The sequence below is a fragment of the Mixophyes fleayi genome, chromosome 7 (genome assembly GCF_038048845.1).
Source record: "Mixophyes fleayi isolate aMixFle1 chromosome 7, aMixFle1.hap1, whole genome shotgun sequence".
Lineage (NCBI taxonomy): Eukaryota > Metazoa > Chordata > Amphibia > Anura > Limnodynastidae > Mixophyes > Mixophyes fleayi.
The window spans coordinates 23,295,023-23,315,975 of record NC_134408.1 but is presented as its reverse complement, the minus strand read 5'-3'; the positions used below and the strand labels follow the sequence as shown (position 1 = coordinate 23,315,975).

General features: G+C 43.1%; 1 protein-coding gene and 1 long non-coding RNA gene across 3 annotated transcripts in view; one reads left to right on the top strand and one right to left on the bottom strand.

Moving 5' to 3' along the window:
* Positions 1-20,953, top strand: part of LOC142097489 (uncharacterized) — a 398,805-nt gene that overhangs the window by 164,667 nt on the left and 213,185 nt on the right. The window lies entirely within an intron of this gene.
* The window catches only part of PRKCB (protein kinase C beta), a 143,746-nt gene that overhangs the window by 122,337 nt on the left and 456 nt on the right, over positions 1-20,953 (bottom strand). For both annotated transcript variants that reach the window (XM_075179358.1, XM_075179357.1), the window contains exon 2: positions 17,584-17,615. In XM_075179358.1, coding sequence (XP_075035459.1) covers positions 17,584-17,615 — 32 coding nt within the window. The remainder of the gene's footprint in view (positions 1-17,583; positions 17,616-20,953) is intronic.

Here is a 20,953-nt window from a genome sequence, read left to right as displayed (position 1 = left end):
CCTAAAAATATCATTGGATTCATTCTGTTGTGAATGGTGGATGTCAGGATTCCCCGAACCTAACAGGCAATTGGTTGGGAAGATATTCAAGCAGGTAAGAGACAAAACCCGGTCTCTTTTACCTGCTCAAGAGGATATTTACTAATGAACGAGCTTCAGGGAAACCCTAAGCAGAAAATCCCGCAAGAACACACTTCGAAGCTTTACAAACAAAAGCACAGATGATGCGTGTATAATAACAGGGAAAAATGGGAAAAAAACAAACCGTAGTGTAGCAGAGTTCAGTCATCAGAAAGTAACTACCACCCACACGTGGGGTTAAAAGCTCCGAAATAGCAGCAGCAGCAGCCTGTTAGCAGAATCACCAGTCTCAGCCTTACAATCAATATCGTCGGCTGTTTGCACAAGGCTAGGCAGGAAAAAAACCTGTATTATTGACTTTGGTCCTATGATAAATTGTTGGGATTGACTGTGCTTGTAACCGTGCCCTCCACGCAACAATGTTATGAGGAAGCTGGTGGAATGGAAAATTAAATATGATTTTATGCCATTTTTAGACTGGTCCCCCCCCCCCCCCCCCATGTGATTCTTTCACTGCTATGTCCCCTAAGGGAATGTGATATTTAGGATTAAACCATTTGCTTATCAAAGGGTGTTTCATATGTATTTAAATATTTGAATAAGTCCTTATCACAAGTAACATTCAAAGTACAGCAGACAATACAAATCATTCATTCCATCGCTCTCTAGCACGGGACTGTGCAACTGGGGGATGTGAATGGCACCTCTACTACTCTGAGATCCTACTATGGCGGCATGGCCTCAATTGTGTAACATTTCTTTAAAATGTACCGATCTCCTGCATACCATGGAGGCAGCCATTTTGTGGGATGAAACAACACTCAACCTATCAATTCACTAGGTAATGGCACAAAACACTTCATACCTCAGTGCTGTCAATATTAAAGTCTTGACATCCCTGGTTAGAAAATCAGGACACATTACACCATGTCCCTGGTTTGCCCAGACCGAATTATGATTTGTATGCGCCACGGCGAAGCGATAGCCTGCTCTCTCAAGAACAGTGGTTGGTCCACAAAATGGCAGCCTCCACTCTGTGTAGGTGACTGGTAGACTTTAATTGTATCCATTCACTTACAGCATGTACTTACAGCATGTGTGGTGGTCTCTCAAATTGTGGAAAGCACTTTTCCAGAAAAACAGTATAAAACAAAAATACACAAAAAAAAAAAAAAAACAGCATAGCAGACAGGTTACAGAACAGTAAATAGCTCACTGTGAATGCCCTTCAACTCAACAAGACCATAACATACATAGGCAAACCGAGGGGGGGGGGGGGGGGGGGGGGTCCTGGTGCCTGGAAAACCCCCTCCAAGCCTGGGGCACTGTATAATTGAGGTGGCTGGACCCTGCCCCCGCTTCACACGGCTCTGCTTGAAAAGGGAGATCTGTGTGCACCTAACAGTACTGCACATAGCATTGTCCATGTATAGTATGGGGATAGGAAGAGCTGGAGAGCAGCCAAGCACTGTCTAATATTATAGCCACGCCCCCATGCATGCTGGTCACGCCCACTGGTGGCGTGGTGTGGAAACCCCCCTCGACAAATCCTGCGTTTGCCCCCGACATACTTAATCCATCTTATCTAAAATAAGGACACGGAGACATATATAAGGTGGTTAAAGAAGGTCATAGTTTTATTAATTAAATTTGGTGGTGGAGAAAGAGCACTGCGGGACAGCTACCAGACTGATACCCAAAACCAAGCGTGGAAGTGGCGCACCGCCGTGCATCCACTTAAAAGGGAACTAGTCATTAAATGCCTGGCCGGGCGCTAACCTGGCGTCAGAGTGACTGTAAAAAATAAAATCACTGCCCCGGGCTGACTGCAGTTACAAAATAACTTTGCCTATTAGGAAAGTTTCCTAATCTAGCCCCCACCTATGATGCTGTAACATCAGAAGTGTCTTCCTAAACTCCTGGAAAACAAAGGTCACTGCTACAAATAGCAGTCCATTAGAGAACTCATATCTGTAATTATTCAACCCACAAATTTATAGCATTATGGAAATTACATAGCAGTGTCCTTGAACTTCATACGTATAAAGTGTTTGGGGGCTTTTTCTTTTAGACCAAACAATGGATGGGATTTTTTTGGGCAATAAACATTTGCATCATTTCATAAATAATGCGACAAATCATACTGAATCCTATGTGCAATAATGACGCTTTATTGAATTTATTTATAGAAGAGAATCGAATTCATCCATTATGATAATTGCAAATGTTAACAATGAGCACTTTGCTAGAGGTGTGAATCTGTAATTGTGTACTAAAGTCACTACAGATGGAGAGAGTTAGAGACAGTGGGCCTGATTCATTAAGGAAAGAAAGGGGTGCAAATAAGTTTATTATTTTGCACACAAGTTAAAGCTCTGGCTGTTTTTTCATGCAACACAAATACTTGAAAGCTTTATTTTTACACTGAAATTTAAAAGTTGATCTAGGACATGCCCTACCCCAACTATAAATCTGTCCCCACATCTTAAATTTACCTCCCCCTCAAACGCAACATGGTTTTGCCCAGGTGCAAAGTTACTCTTTTTTTTTGCTTTACTTTCCTTAACGACCAGGCCCCATATGCGTGCTGTGGCACACAATGGCATTTATAAAATGCGCTGTATGGACCCTCACCAGTTTCTGACGCGCTTAGCAGGACCGTGTACTTGGAATGGAATCCGTTAAGAGTCACCCTTCCCAATAACTGGGTTGTGGCTATAGAATTGATGCAACATATCTCTATGTGCCATGAGGTACACAGGCCAAGCAATGTGTGTGTTGAAATGAGCCGAGAGGTGGAAATATCTTCATTTCTCTGTGCCACCGGTTATAACTTACAACCCCACCTCACACTACAAACTTCATAGCTTGGGAGCAACCAGACTTTCTCCTCTTTTGGAGGGAGGATAAGGGTGGAGAGATGGACAGTAGAAAAACAACCTAATATAACAATGAAGTTGAGCTCTATACTGCCTACACTGCACAGCCTGTCCAATAACTAAACAATGGCAAAGTAAAAAATGTTTTAAAAAATAAAAAAACAAAACAGGTGTCTATTATTTTCAATTATATCCCGTGTTCCATTCTCTGAGAACAACCTAACTGTACCACGAAGTGTACTTAAAATACGGGATAGAACATTACAACTGTGCGAGAAATGAGTGTTCCTGGCCCTTTTCTCCTAAGAAAAAACCAAGAACCACTTCCCAATGATGAAAAGCAATTCTACCGCCTAACACATTAAGACTTCTTACACTGGAGAAGTAATGTCAAGAAGATTCACAACATGACTAGATTACCGTTAGAAGCAGGTGTGTTTTATTTAAAGGCCAGCTAATTAAAAGACTCCGCCAGAACGCTGTACTTTTATATTATAGCAAATCCAAATGCCGATCTGTCCTGCAGATACTGCTTTCAACAGCCACACTGTGCACATTCATTCCTTCAGAAGCTTTGCTAACTACACAGAGAATAATCACCAGAGGGGGAAAAAACTTGCAGCTGTAAAGAAACGGACCCAAGAGCTATCGATTTTCTTCTCAGCATCACACACGTAGTTAAGTAATTACACAAGTTTTCTCTTTAATAACTTGACCAATAACACAGCGTGATTAGGGACAAATACGTCTATGCCTACCCCACCTCTGTCCGCCCCGTGTGTTTAAAGTGGAACGAGGCTCAAAAGAACGGGAGCACTTGCTCCGAAACGCCATGTATAGAGGCATCTATTAAAAGACTAAAGCAGACTTTTCACAGAACTATCCCAGCAATTAGCATCAAGCAGCGGGCAAATTCTGATGTTCAAGGGCAGGTAAGACAATACCAGTTCGGTCTACTTCTGTACAATGGGGCCAGGAAGACAAGGCGCCCAAAATATCACTGCTGGCACCAAACTTTCGCAGCCCATTCTCATTCACCTTATCTGGCTCCTTACGACATCCTGCGGACTCTTAGATTTGACTGGCTACGGAATGCTGCATTATTTTGTCCGCCCCTAAAATAAATCAACCTATTACCTTTCAGCGTTCGTGCCACTTACATGCATTCCAGATTTATATCGCAGATGGCTCATGCCGTCAAAACACCAGTGCCTATAAATATCTATATATTTTCTGATTGTGACTAAAAGGTAAACCTATGCCTTGCCATCCAAGGAAATAAACAGCTTCCCTACTCGATGAGAGAGTCATGTAACCGTGTCACAGCTGCCGTATTTCCTTATATAAATAATAAATAAATAAGAAAAATCAGACATGATTTTGTTCCTTGTTCTATTTTCATGACATGCAGAAACACACAGCAGCTACAGCTAGAGACTACCTTGCAGTTCGCTGATGTGTGCAGCCAATTACCACCTTGGGCAAATTACTTTCCCTGTCTACCTGATTTAGCACACAGAATTCAGAGAGCTCAGCAGACAAGTAATGTAATTTTCTGCAGCATTGCATCACACACAGAAACATGTTACCGCTTTGTACAAGCATGCTAAAAACATTTTATTAGTACCGTAATTTAAAAAAGGTTGCTTTAGGTGTACCCATCCCCTTGCTCACAGTGGGGGCAGCCATTTTGTGGCCTGAACCATACATTGATGTCAAAGGGATAGAGCTTAAAAAGCACTCACTATAAGGTGCCCCTAAAGCAGTGATGGCTGACCTGTGACACTCCAGGTGTTGTGAGTACCAGCATGCTTTTCCAGTAGATTACTAGCTGATAGCTGGCAGAGCATGCTGGGACTTGTAGTTTCACAAAACCTGAAGTGTCACAGGTCAGCCATCACTGCTTTAGGGGCACCTTATGGTGAGTGCTTTTTAAGCTCTATCCCTTTGACATCACTCACCATAAGGTGCCCCTAAAGCAGTGATGGCTAACCTGTGACACTCCAGAGGTTGTGAAACTACGAGTCCCAGCATGCTCTGCCAGCTATCAGCTAGTTATCTACTGGAAAAGCATGCTGGGACTTGTAGTCTCACAACACCTGGAGTGTCACAGGTTAGCCATCACTGCCCCAAAGCGCGTTATGTTTTCATAGCACGCGTCGCTATATAATATGAGAAATGTCGTTAACAAATCAGGGATTCTTTAATGAAAGCCGAGGCTCTTGGAATTGGTTCTCTCAAAATACAGACTTGAGAACCACTGATAAATGGTGTAGCCGCCCCATTATCTCCCCTATCTCACAGCAGACTGGGTTGTTATCAATGCATTTACTTACATTAGGCTTTTAAGCTTTCAAGTTAAAATTTTGTTATCAGTTTCACTTCCTTTTCGTGGATGGCACAGGGAAGGAAACGGGCGGGTCTCCATGCCGATACCTCACGGAATCCATCTTATCAATGGGCACAGTAGTTGTGTTTTCCAGTCATTGGCCCACAATACAGATCATCTGACAGGAAAAGCAGCAACTGCTCGTTAAAACCAACCACTAACAAAACAAAATTCTGTGCCTTTATTTTCCTTCACTAAAACTGTCTAAATGAGCTCTCGGCGGACATTGGTCGGCCCTTATATTTCAAAATTCAGCAGCACCAAACCACTAGTGAACAGTTATGTAGCCCCAAAAAAATCTCTTATTGCATTGGAGCAATCTCTTCTACTACCCATGTTATTCATACTTGCCAACTCTCCCGGAATGTCCGGGAGACTGCCGAAATTCGGATAGATCTCCCGGACTCCCGGGAGAGTAGGCAAATATCCCGCATCTTGTGGTCAAAATGACGCGATTCGCTGTGAATCGCGTCATTTTGCCCCCGCGCAAAAAAAACGCCATTTTGTCGCGGGCGGGGCCAAAATGACGCCATTCACTGCACCCCTCCAACCACGCCCCCCTGCCTTGGATCTCCCAGAAAGAACTACCTTAACAAGGTTGGCACGTATGATGTTATCCTCATGACAAGGGAGGTTTCCCACCTACCAAGTATATTCTTAAGTCACTAAGCCCCCAATTAGCAGATCTGCAAATTGGGATGTGGCGAGTTGGCCCCTAAAACTATTTAACACAGTACAGAGCACTTCTACCAACTGCTTAAGTGAAAAACAAAATAATAACAAAAAAAAAGTATAGTCATTCTACATACAACTACAAAACAAAGCTCTCTTTCCAACAATTCCTTCCCATTTTGTTTTCTATTAACACAATATTGGTTTTACATACAAACTTGCACTCATATTTTATCATAATTAAACATCAACAAGCCACTGCATCAATGATCCTTATCATTGTATTACATTTAAGCATTAAAAGAAAAATATCCAAAACACGAAAGAATTTCAAAACCACATTATATCAATCGTGTTGGGAATCGCCCAATTAATTTGAATTTTAATCTACCGACTAATAAGGTTTTCTGAAATATAGTAAAAAGGAGAATGAGTGAACGGAGAATACACAAAAAAAAATAGCAAAAAAGAAAGACGCATATAAAGTTACATGGGAAGTCTCTACATATCTGTTACACTGGCCGAAAAGGGTAACTGGTTATGCTTTATTGAAACACAATAGTAAAAGGCAAAAAAGCACAGGCTGTACGAGACCTATTAGAGGGGATGCAAAACTCGGCGAGCCAAGACTAATATTCTCTTGGTAGCAGGCAGGTAGGTTGCAGTTCCCTGTGGATCGTTTAATCAGGACAAACAGTCTTTAACAAGTCACTACTTCAATAAGCACACACAAACCTCTAAACAGGTACTGTCAGTGCTCTTAGCACTGGGAACAACATCATTAGCATTAAAGCAATGCAGGCATAATATTGTGCCTGTGTTATTTGGGCCAATAGGGGGATAGAACTTAACGCAAATGTATTAGTATAATTATACTTGTCAATTCTCCTTTAATGTCAGGGAGACTTCCCTGAAATAGGGGTGATCTCCCTCACTCCCTGAAGAGTCTGGCATTCTCCCTGATGCTGAGCCAGTACAAGACGTGGTTGGCTTCGCCATCTGTGGCATGATGACAGTTCAGAAATTGTCCCCTATGTCCATGTATTGATGCCTATGGAGGTGGCCATTTTCAGGGAGACCAAGATTTAATCAAAGACTGACAGGTAAGACAACATGACTTCAGTAATGGAGACAGAAATGTAAAAGACACTTCAGTCTCTAGAGATTCATTAGCTGCTTTTCTTTAACGCATAGTTGCCTACTCTCACGGGATGTCCGGGAGACTCCCGCATTTCTGGGAGACCTTCCGGTTCTCGCCCCCCGAAATAGATAAGTGGCGGGGCTAAATGACGTGAAAATTGCGTCATCTTAGCTCCGCCCCCTGCTGTAATTGGCTACAATTGTGACAACCGTTTAGGGGGTAGGGCAAAAAGGATGTGATTTGTCAAAGCCCGCCCCGAACGCCCACCTCCCCAGGGATCTCCCTGAAGCGAACAAGGAAAAGCTGGCAAGTATGCGTATAATGTTTCCAGGTGTTAAACTACAGGGCTTATTTAAGACTATCCATTGCGCCATTACTCAACAACCAATCAGATGTTACCTTTAAGACGTCTAGCGCAAGTTAAACCAATGAAAGTAAATGTCACATTAATCAGGTACAGATTTGCCTTTAGAGCTATGTAACCTTTAAAGAGGGACTCAGCCCTCATCCTAGTTAAAGAGTAGGTACAGGGCCGGACTGGCCATCTGGCACTTCTGGCAAATGCCAGAAGGGCCGATGGCCAGATGGGCCGGTCCGTGTGCCCGCCGAGCAGCAACACACTGCGCGCTGCTCGGCGGACGAAGAGTCAGTGACAGCCGCCTATGTGAGTAATCACATGGGACGGCATCACGTGACACGTGCCGTCCCATGTGATTACTGCATAGGCGGCTGTCACTGACTCTCCGCTGACCAGCATGCAGGAAGGGGGCGCTGCTGCTCGGATGTAACAGGTAAGTGTCTGTGTGTGTGTAATAGTGTCTGTGTGGGTATAGGGGGGGGCTGAATACGGTGGGATCAAGTCTGTGTGTGCTTGGCAGAGGTTTGCTATGCCGATATGTGGCTGTATGTCATGACTATTGGACTTTTTATATGTGATAGACTGAAGGATCATATTGTGACATGGATGTGGTGGTCCTCTGGTGGTCACTGAAGATGATGTTGGATGAAATAACATATGGTGGCAATGGATTCTACATGGTGGGTACTGGGAATTATGCTGGCATGGAACTGTTCTTCATCAAAATTATTGGGCCTTTTGTTGCATGTTGGGGGTGGGGGGGGGGCTGCGCTGTGGAAAGCCTAAGACACCTGTAATTATATCCATTTAATTTGATTATGGTAACAGTGTTTCCTCATTCAGATGTAAGATAATGGAGAAGATCGTTTTATCAAATTAAATTGATCACCTCAGTACTGAAGGTTCTCCCCCTCTTCTCTTTTTATATGTATATATATGATCCAATTAATGGTCTAATTGCCGGCTGGTGATGTTTTTTTATATGTTTGTTTGGATTTTTATGATTGCCTCGTTCTGCAATAAACACTGTACTGTTTGATATCTAAATTTCTAACGATTTCTCCTTTGATTCTTGAGAGAGTCCCCAGTTATTTTGATCTAATTACAGGTGTCTTAGGCTTTCCTGCTTGTTTGATATTGGTGGTCTCTATGCAAGACCATGGGTTTTTACCCTTATTTAATCCTTGATGTTATATATCATATACAGATACACATCTAGATATTTGTCCAATCCAAAGTGTGCGCCATTAACCCCTTGTGGGACTGTTTGTGTGGGTATGCAGCACTGGAGGGCTCAACTGACTTTGGCACCTTTTTTGAAACATCTTTGGGACATTTTCTTTCATTTCCACTTTCCCTTTTACCTATTTAGTTCATTTCTAAACCCCTTTGTTTGGTTTCAATATAGAGAGTACAGATTGGTTAAGTCACACATTTATATATTCATTCACGTTTATTGCTATACTTAGCATTTTTATTGTGATGAGCATTGAGATCAGATATTCTTTCCACTTTGTAGCGCTGTGGGTCACTATTGTTTATTGTTAGTGTGTGACTAATAGTACAGTGTGTCTGTGTGGCTAATAGTACAGTGTGTGTGGCTAATAGTACAGTGTGCGTCTGTGTGGTTAATAGAACAGTGTGTGTCTGTGTGGCTAACAGTACAGTGTGTCTGTGTGGCTAACAGTACAGTGTGTCTGTGTGGCTAACAGTACAGTGTGTCTGTGTGGCTAGTGTTTTAAATGCAAATGTAGCGTGTGTGTGTGTCCGCGCTGTATTTTAATATAATATGTGAGGGAAGGGAGGATCTTAATATAGTGTGGGAGGTAGGCTATTTAATGGTGGAGTGTAGGTGGGGGCTAATTATTTAAGGTGAGGTGAAGGAACATTTAATTTAATGCTGGGGTGGTTTAGGGCTATCAGTGGAATATAGGGCTGATTTTGGGGAGGAGGGCTATTTATTAAATGTGAATATGAACTATTTATTGTCAGGTATGGTTGTGGAAAATGACTATATTAATTAAACTTTAATGCTATTTAATTTATTGCTGGGACTGTTTGGAGGGAGGGAAATATGTTTTGAGTAAATGGGTATACTGTTAATTTAATGTTGGGGCTGGTTGGAGGGAAATAGGTCTACTTATTAAATGTGAATATTATTATTGTGGGGACTGGAGGGAGGCCTAGATTTAAAACGTGAGTGCTATTGTTTTAACACTGGGGCTGGTTGGAGTTTTATAAATCTCATGTACCCATTTTTTTTTCAAAATAGGGCATTCAATATTCCAGGATCAAGACAAGAATGAACTGAACTAAAGAAACCAGCTGCTACAAGCGGTGAAAGTGACCAAGACAGGTAGGAGAGAGCAGGACAGTCTGCCAACTGTCCTGAATCTGGTGGGGCAGTCCTGAATTTGGGTGACTGTCTCCCTTAAAGCACCTTGGCGTGGTGGGTGGCTTCAACATACATTTGCAAATGTGTGCAACTGAGACTTTTGCATTTTTATCTACAGTAGAAATAGCAGATCTGTTGCTGGCTATAGCAGTGTGCTGGGAGTATTTGTCTGTGTTTGTTCCTTTTAGGATAACCCCACCCTTTCATGCACCTGTTATAGCCTATAAATTGATTTGAGCAACTTCCATTTTCTTTATTTGTCTGAGAGGCATGTTGGTGTCAGTAGCTGAGGGGGAGTACTGACATTGGATTGCTATTTGGAGGTCTCTGGGGTACCTCTTTGGTAAGTTAGCTCTCAATTTAAAAACACATATGTATGGCCCAAATATATGGGACTCTCATTGTTTAGAGTTAGGACCACCCTATTAGCAAAAGCACCTTGGCGTGGTGGGTGGCTTCAACATACATTTGCAAATGTGTGCAACTGAGACTTTTGCATTTTTATCTACAGTAGAAATAGCAGATCTGTTGCTGGCTATAGCAGTGTGCTGGAGGTATTTGTCTGTGTTTGTTCCTTTTAGGATAACCCCACCCTTCCATGCACCTGATATAGCCTATAAATTGATTTGAGCAACTTCCATTTTCTTTATTTGACTGTCTCCCTTAGTCAGGATTTGGTCCGACTGCAAGGACAGTTGGGAGGTATGTCCTGCTTCACAACGTACTGCTTGTGAAGGCAAAGCTGTGTGCTTCTAACAGTAGTACCTGTGTATTTGTCTAAAATAATAAATGTAATGTATAATTATAATGTATGTATCAATGCCCCATGTTGGCCACACCCACAACACAATAAGGTCACGCCCTGTTCGGCGGCACATATTTTTTTCCCTACTGGAACTGAGCTGGGCCTGTGTACCTTAAATGCCAGGGCTGATTTTTTAGTCCCAGTCCGGCCCTGAGTAGGTATAAAAGTAGAAGCCCTTCCACAAATCTGTTTCTTACTGGTATTTCAATTTTACAATTTCCACAAAGCCGAGGGGGAGTGGGGGGAGGTAATAAATCACATTAGTAAAACAAAGCATACACCAACCGGCAGTATCAGAACAAGTGCTTTAACCAGTTTACTTAACGTAAAAGTTATAGTTTCTGTGACTGAATTCCTAATTGATAAGATACACTCATTTCACAATGAATTATCTGTTGTCTCTGATCACTACTGTAGTTTTGGAATATTTACATGAACAAGCCATCGGGGTGCCAAACCTACATAATTATGGTGCCATCTGTACGTTTTCTTCTTTTCCAAAGAAAAGTCCCGTTCTTGTTGCTGCTGGAAAGGTTTACGTAATTGTTTTATTACATTTGATCCACAACAGGTTACATTTTGTGGATAAGACCAAGAGACAGGGGAGAGGTGTCCCAGATTTTCTTGAACATAACCGCTCCGGATATCAGCCACATTCCCACTCATGCTTGAGGTGTAAGGGTTAATTAAATACTCATCAAGATCTCGTACTACTTCCCAACTCCCCAGTAATTATCTCCACATCCTTTTACAGTTGTGACATCAGAAATTAGGGAGACACAGCTGGTGATGTAAAACTGTAAATATACGGGAAAATAACGATGTGTCTTTATTTGCTAACAACTTAAAAGAAAAAAAAGTTAGGGACACCTAAATCTGAATATGTGGATGATGGGGGGAAACAGGAAGCTGGCAGCAGATAGCAGGGGCAGACTGGAGACTAGCACGTTGGAGGGAACCTAGAAAGGACAGACCAAAGAGTCTATGGACGTAGTACAAGTTATGAGATTGGTTTCCCTGATCAGAGCTTTCTAAGAGGTGGAAACCAAAGCAGAATGTTCAAAGAGGAGACGACCAGAGCCTGAGCAGGGAGAGGAGAGTACATGAACTGGAGGGAGGACCTGACCGGAGCAGGGAGAGGAGAGTACATGAACTGGAGGGAGGACCTGAGCGGAGCAGGAAGAGGAGAGTACATGAACTGGAGGGAGGACTTGACCGGAGCAGGGAGAGGCGAGTACATGAACTGGAGGGAGGACTTGACCGGAGCAGGGAGAGGCGAGTACATGAACTGGAGGGAGGACTTGACCGGAGCAGGGAGAGGCGAGTACATGAACTGGAGGGAGGACTTGACCGGAGCAGGGAGAGGCGAGTACATGAACTGGAGGGAGGACTTGACCGGAGCAGGGAGAGGCGAGTACATGAACTGGAGGGAGGACTTGACCGGAGCAGGGAGAGGCGAGTACATGAACTGGAGGGAGGACTTGACCGGAGCAGGGAGAGGCGAGTACATGAACTGGAGGGAGGACTTGACCGGAGCAGGGAGAGGCGAGTACATGAACTGGAGGGAGGACTTGACCGGAGCAGGGAGAGTACAGGAACTGGAGGGAGGACCTGACCGGAGCAGGGAGAGTACAGGAACTGGAGGGAGGACCTGAGCGGAGCAGGGAGAGTACAGGAACTGGAGGGAGGACCTGAGCAGAGCAGGGAGAGGAGAATACATGAACTGGAGGGAGGACTTGACCGGAGCAGGGAGAGTACAGGAACTGGAGGGAGGACCTGAGCGGAGCAGGGAGAGGTGAGTACAGGAACTGGAGGGAGGACCTGAGCAGAGCAGGGAGAGGAGAATACATGAACTGGAGGGAGGACCTGACCGGAGCAGGGAGAGGAGAGTACATGAACTGGAGGAAGGACCTGAGCATGGAGAGGAGAGTACATGAACTGGAGGGAGGACCTGAGCGGAGCAGGGAGAGGAGAGTACATGAACTGGAGGGAGGACCTGACCGGAGCCTGAGCAGAGATAGGAAAGTAGATGAACTGGAGGGAGGGAGGACCTGATCAGAGCAGGGAGGAGAGTACATGAACTGGGGGGAGAGGTTGGAATACTATGGCTGACATATAAGAGAAGACAAACAGGGTTAGAGCACAGATAGAGATCAGTAGCATAAAGTAACAGGACAGCATGAGAGCAGAGCTGGCTATCACAGATAAACTGGATACTCCCATGATTAGTACTTGGATATGACATTGTAGGTGATCTACTGCACCATGTCCATGATTATCCGCTTATCATTCATACTCCTTTCCTACTGTGCCACGTTCCTGTGATTCACACTACCATTCACTTCTCCCTCTTTATCCTTGCTATCCGCTATCCTTTCTATGCACCAGGAAGAAGTCTCCAGCAAGATGGCATCTGATTACTCAGCTCAACAGAACAGGTGCAGCGGTTCTGGGAGACTAAGTGCCGCGTGTCGGTGCTCTCTGGAACGGCCAACTCCTGAAACGCTGCCAGGGGAGTGTAGTTCAGACACTTCTGTGCAATCTATCACCACCACAATCCCCCTGTGATAACTGGAACTACAGGGCTGCATTCACTTAAGGCCCTTCTGTAAACTGTCTTAATGCATCTCATGATGCGCTGGTTACTTCCTTATGAACGGATATTTGTGGCATGTTGAAAACTTCTGACAATCTCTGAGTCAACAGACAGCAGCGCGTTATCTCTTTCTAGTGTTATCTTGATGGGTCGGTGTAGTTTGTGGCAAACATTAAGAAGAGGGCCCCTCCTAAACCAGTGTGACATCTAAAGCTTACACACAACAGCCTTGGCCATTCTAGATTGTAAGCCACATTACGCGGGTTTCTCCTAACCTGCTCGCTTAGACAACCATGCTGGAAGACGTACATTCAGGACAAGGGAAGAGGTAGCACGAGTTACCCACAAATAGAAATCTGTACCCGAGATGGATAATCACACTAGTAGGAGACCTGGTCAACACTAGAAAATGTATCATCAGGTGCAACATGTCACAAGTATATATGTCTATATTGCTTTTAATTATCTGTATAGCGCAGTGTTGGCTAACCTGTGACACTCCAGGTGTTGTGAAACTACAAGTCCCAGCATACCCTTCCAGCAATAAGCTGCTATATATTGGCAAAGCATGCTGGGACTTGTAGTTTCACAACACCTGGAGTGTCACAGGTTAGCCAACACTGGTATAGTGTATCCCTAGTTGTAGTTACTATAGCATATGTGATATTCCATCAATTATACATCATAATAACACGCATTAGGTGAAAATGGTCCAGTCTAATTTAAAATCCAGATTCCTTCCCACAAAAAATGTTTATGTTCCCCTGTATTGGAAACTCCTCTCCACTTGGCTTTTTAAAAGTGTAAATTTTGTACCCTCATCAAGCCTAGCGCCCCAGGTTGCCACCTAGTTAGCCTATTGGATAATCCCTGCGCGGATGCCATCATACTACCTACAGTATATATCCTCATGTCACCGGCAGCATCCAGTAGAGCTTGCAGACCATGAACCCTCTTGCTCAGCGATTTCCATTAAATCCGCCATCTGCATTTATGAAGAAATGATTACCCTACACCCTCCTAACAAGCTCAGAAGCATATGTGCTCTAAGCAGACTGTAACACTGCAGGATATTGGTCTGTCTCTCTCTCAGGACAGCAAGGGTTAAACCAACCCACATTCCTATCAGAGGAGCCCATCTGATACCCATCAGTAGCCTGGCATTAGCAGAGACACAGTAACATGCAGGTTGGATCGTGCCAGGATTGCTCAATTTTTGCTTAGGACCCACATCACATAATTCAATGTACGTAAACAAGCTTTTCTCACAGGTAGACAGAGAGACGAGACCTTAACACAAAAGGCACCGCAGTACTAAACCACACAGAGGCATTTCCCTGTCCTGGAGGAGGAGAGGTGCAGGGGAACATATGAGGAAGTGTATTTTTACACATGGGTAGTGGATATATGCACTACCCTCCAATTGGCCAATGCATGGCAAGAGGAAACACGCATAAAAAACTAAGATTGTGCAGCAAACAAGCTAAGAGAAGGATAATATAAACCAGTGATGGCTAACCTGTGACACTCCGGGTGTTGTGAAACTAGAAGGTCCATCATGCTTTGCCAGTAGAAAACTAGCTGATAGCTGGCAAAGCATGCTGGGGCTTGTAGTTTCACAACACCTGGAGTGTCACAGGTTAGCCATCACTGATATAAACGCTGCCTAGACACAGCGGAGGCGGCCATTTCATGGGCTGATGCGTCCTACCAATTCACTAGGCATCATCGAGGCACGAGACACTTTGTGCCTTGTGTCTCAATTATGTCACTAGTCTGACCAAAGAAAACATTGGTCATATGAACTAATATATTCATCCTCTCCTCTTGTGGCAGCACAGTGAGGGTATAAAACCCAGGATTTTTGCCATCCCTGAGGAATTTCCCCCTCGATGCTGGCAATGGTCCTTTATCTAGATCTCAAGGACATTTAAATGAATACACTGCGCACAGCTGCAGCCAAGCCAAAAAGTTTAGCGGCTGTTCTTCTACAGTACAGGTTGGATATTTTTGCGTATTATGATGGCAGCAATGTCTGGCCCTAACTCTAGATTAAGGGTTGAGGGAAAAGAAAGCCCAGACTCAGGACTTGAAACATTCTCTTTATAAACAAGGATTCAGCCGAAAGATAATCTTACTCAAAATATATATAATATATATATATATATATATATATATATATATATATATATTTTTTATTTTTTTTATTTTATTTTTTTAATAGATCAGAGCTGTGTTTTCCCATCTCTAAGAGGAACATGATATAAACACATTTCATGTATGACAGCTACAACTTTACAGATCTCTTAGAAATGAGAACCATAACTCACACAGGCATTTTCAATTTCATTCAGTAACCCATAGCAACCAGTCATTTGCTTTAATTGTCTAATTTCACTTGAACAATTAAAGCTAATTACCACACATTTTCTAGTAAATAAATCTGTGTGTTTAAAAAAAAAAAAAATTATCTGAGGTGAAATTTCTCAGCATTTGACGACTGGAAGCTGCTATCTGGGTCTCTCTCTAAACTTAGCAAAATCCCCAAATTATTCAAATGCCTCGTTTTAATGACACATCGAGGGCTGGATTCCTTCCAAAACTGTTTGTGCTGGTATTTTTATTTTATTTTTACATAATTGCCACTATAAACCAAAGCAGTAAAAACAAATGTTTTTGTTTTTTTCCCCAGAAGTAATCAGCCCAAAAACCATTGATCAAATGTTGATGGTTTGCCTGAAAACCACAGAGGTCATTTTCATGAAACATGACTCCTTTCATTACTCTCTGGTGGGACCAGATCACAAATTCCTTAAACAAGTAAAACTTTTGAGATATATTTTAGACTCTATCAACAATAGTCCCGCCAGAAAAAAAAAATTGATAAAAAAAGTTTGTTGAGGTTAGATTTTGTTTTATTCTATCGGAGAAGAATTAGCTTAGAGGAAACTGTCTGTATATATGACATTAAGCTTATATTACTGCACATATAAACAATATTCAGTGCAGAAAGCTGCTTGCTAAAATAAGCCTTTCTCAGTGATGTCAGAGATTTGGTAGCCCCAAAATGGCTGCTTCTACTATGAATATAGGAGACAGGCTCTTTAAATGAGCACTTTTAACACAAACCTACAAATGTTCGTTTACCTCACTCGAGTCACACTCAAGGCTTCCTGTACCTGACATAAAACACATCTTGTTTAAAATGGATTATACAGATATTGATGACTTTAAGGAGCATATTCAATTGGCCGCATTACTGTCAAAAGTAACTATTACAGTTATTACGGTACCTTTAACGCCAGCTTTCTGCTCGCAGCTGAAATCCGGGTTAGAATTACCGTAATACCTTTAACGCCACGTTACTTTTGCAAGTAACGTGGCTAATTGAATATGCCCCTTAGGGTTTCTGGTATAGGATCAATGGTTTTGACAGTGATCAGCTGATGGAGAATTTAAGAGAGTCGAGCATTCAGTGGAGTTTCCTGCACCACATTGGGTGCGCAGCACATGATTGGGTGTGAACAGCTTGGGAATAATCAGGTAGCGCCCCTTCAAAAAAATCTGTCAGTCAATCACTATCAAGACGATTGATCCAGTATACACTGCTAGGTACAACCCCATTAAAACCCACATTTCAACTCTTTAACCAGTAAGCTATTAACTAGCTTTTAACCCGCAGGAGAAAGTAAAAATAGCTTAAATATGCAAATCGCTCTCTTCCCCAAAATATACGCCAGAGCACATAGCCTATAGGGTTATAAAATTGGATTCTATGTATGGAAATGTCTGGTTGATATAGGATCTCTCTTTTTAAATAGTGCTAAAGTCAATATTTCAATCACTTTGACTGACAGTCATGCCGAGATTCACATTCTCTGGAGAGCGATTCTCACAAGGCTGGACAGCATTAGTATGGAGGATTAAAATCAGGTGATTATCAATAAATAAAAAAAATTTACGCTCAAAATAATTCTCCCTTGCCTTGTGTTTTGTAGGCACGTTAAACAGCAATCACAATGCCACATGCAGCTTGTCCGGTGGTTGGATATAGAATAGTCTAGTTCCGAGAGCCTTTTTTTAACATCATTATCTATTACATAATTACAAGCAGCAGGAGATTCCCTCGCAAGGAGATGCCTCTCTACACAACCACAGGAATATGTCAATAAATCACAGACTGGCAGCTCAGCAAAAGGGAACATTTTACTGCCCCCTTACACATCCAGCAGAAATACTCGCAAGGTGGTAGAAGGGAAAAACTAACCTTGACACTGGAATCCCTGCTTGCCGAAACCCCTGCAAAACAAAGACACACACACAAAAAAAAAAGTGTCACATCACTGAACAAAACACTGCATGTTCTTATAAAATAACACACTTCCTGCAGCAGTGTGTGGTGTATAGTATCAAATTTATTGCATCTTAAGCATTATAACATAATAAAAATAAATAAATAACACAGTCATGGCTGCATGTACAGGTCAACACAGCAAACCCTTTCTAGATGTACAATTGTGAGCTTTTCATAGACCAAACACACTGACCCATTCATTTTAAGTAAAAATGAAGACAATATGATCGCTGTAAGGAAACACAGCGCCACGTTCTGGGCCACACAGCCACAGGCATGCACAGTGGCACATTCTACACTGCCACAGGCATGCACAGCGAAACGCGCAGGAACAGCTCCACATTCTACACTGCCACAGGCATGCACAGCGAAACGCGCAGGAACAGCTCCGCATTCTACACTGCCACAGGCACACACAGCGCCACATTCCTGCCCACACTGCCACGGGCATGCACAGCGCCACATTCCGGGCCACGCGCAGGCTCAGCGCCACATTCCGGGCCACACTGCCACAGGCATGCACAGCGCCACATTCCGGGCCACACTGCCACAGGCATGCACAGCGCCACATTCCGGGCCACACTCAGGCACAGCGCCACATTCCAGGCACACACATACACGCAGGCACAGTGCCACTTTCCAAGTCACGCAGGCTCAGCGCCACATTCCGGGCCAAGCAAGCCGCTTATATTTTAACGACTTGGTGGTAGTGATTTATTCCGACGAACATCCAAAAAATCATTTTACTTCAATTAGTCCTAAATGTCCTTTGCTTAATTGTGCCAAGTACAGGAGAAAGCATACGCTAGACACAGTTTTATGACTTTGCTTTGTACAAGCGACAGATCCAGAGGGGGGACAATTGGGGCAATCTCCCCTCCCAAGCTGTACTCTAGATACATTTGCACAGCATTAGATCCTGCCGGCTGCTCAGATTATGTTTTAAACACAATCAGAGAAGCAGGGTATCATCTTCTGCCTGTTTCTCACGCACTGTGTCCAATCAGAGCAAAGGAGCAGGTGAGCCCACCAATCAGACTAAAAAAAAGGTCTAGGTCTGCCCCTGCGTACAGGCTACGACAAACGTAAGGATTTAAGTTTGCAGCATTTATTGACTTTCTGACTGGCATCATGCCCTCTCCATAAAGAGGTCATGCCCACCCCCTCCCACTAGGACATGCCCCAAGACAATGTACTGAGAGAAGATTGTCAGATATAAATAAGACTAACAGGAAGGAGACTGGGGATTATAGACCGAGACAAAACCAATGGCTCTCTACTTGTTGCACTGTTATGAAGCCTGCATGCAAAGTTCACCATCCACTACAATGGTGTAATATGTATTTAACGTTAAAGATTTATTGCTAGCAATTTGGGGCAGCCATTCATTGTAGATAAAAGGTATATAGGCAGACCCTTTATGAGTGACACTCATTCACTTAATAGAAGTACTGAATAAACACCTCTACAACAAAACAAACTGCAAATGTAATACAGACAGACATAACATCACACAGACATATGCACGGCATCAAAAAGACAGACAGAACTATCCATCATGGCAATGATACACAAACACACTAAACATTCCACTACATCCAATTTCACTACTTTCAGTGCATCAGCTCAGGAGTTAAAATATTATTGCTGATCCTGATAGACCCTCATTAAAACACATTGGTTTCTACCCATTATTGCCCCCACATATATGTGACTGAGCCCTTAGTGACACCCTGACCACAGCCATGTCGTAGGAATGATAACACAGTACTAAGCTGTAATTGAGACAAAACATTGCAGGCAGAGACACGAAGAAAACATGTACAGATCAGTTACTGTTAAAAAGAAGATACCACTCAAGGAAAAAACACAGCAAAAGAAGCATCTACTGCAGCAGCAGCTACAAAGTGAGGGCAGGAAGCCAGCGAACAAGTGTAAAAGCCCGTTGTATGGGCCCTGGAGTCCCTTGAATGGAGCAAAGTGGATACTGAAGAAAAAACTAAACCCTAAAAACCACACAAGCACAGCAATGTCTAGTTCTGCAGATTATATTGTGGTTCACTTCTACAACTTCCTTGAGCTGTTTGCTCGTAACACAAGGGTCTGCATTGCAGAGCAAGACCCGAGTCATCCTGTCAACTACATGAAAACGATGACAATATAATACAACGGTGCTAGTGCAGAGGTTGCGGAACAACAACCCTCATCATTGGTGACCTGTGTATTTTAGGAGTTGTGTCTCAGCAACAAACAGCTTGGCAAAAGATACAAGTTGTCTCATTGTGCAGAGTAATTCTCACGGAGCCACTGTCATTATAAGGGACATTCCCATTCATCTGGACTCCGTTAGTAATTAGATGCCTCCCTTAATAATCTCAAGCTGCAATGGACTGCCAGACTTGTACAAATCCTCTGCTCAAACAACAATGGCTGGATTACTGATGCAGTCCCTGCTATTTCCCCCCCAAACACCATTCATTCACATCTTTATGTCTGTCAACTACACTGCAGCTTCCTCAGCACTATAGGGGGGGGGAAGAGGAGGTTATGTGATAAAGTCTCCCAGCAGCAATGTCAATGACGGGTGACAATGAAACCTAGGAGCATCTGCTTTTTTTTTTCTTTTTTTTTTTGGTTTCTGTTTTTTTTGGGTTTTTTTTTTAAAACACAGTGCAATCTCATGATAGTTTCCTGTGTGTGTGTTTGCACCAGGAACCTGATGTTATCAGTTAGATACTCACTTGCATGAGTGTGATTAACACTGTCACTGACTGCAGAATTGCTGGCTTGCTATAGCCTCTCACATAACCCCTCTATCACCATGTGGCTGCAGTGCAGACCCCTGCAGTCAGGGCCATCTTAACAACATTATGGGCCTCCGGGCAAAGCAGTGCACGGGGGCCCCTAGATATAGATATATACAGATACAGATATAGATAGATAGATAGATGTACTTGCTCAGTGACCCTTGTAGGTTTTTGTTGCAGGTTTTTTTCTTTTGCAGGATTATTTATTCTCATTAAGAGCCGTGCCTATGAGGCCCCCTTGCACGTGGGGCCCCCGGGCAGCTGCCCATCGTGCCCAATGCAAAAGATGGCCCTGCCTGCAGTCCTAGCAATAACTGTTTACTGCACCCCAATAAATAAATATGCAGTAGGTGTGATCACAATGGTCACACAGAAGGGGGGAAAGTAGTCTTTTATGCACCCCCTTCATTGTGCAACTAGCAAATGCAATATGACATACATGGGTTCCAGTTAAAAGTACATAGTTTAGCATGAAG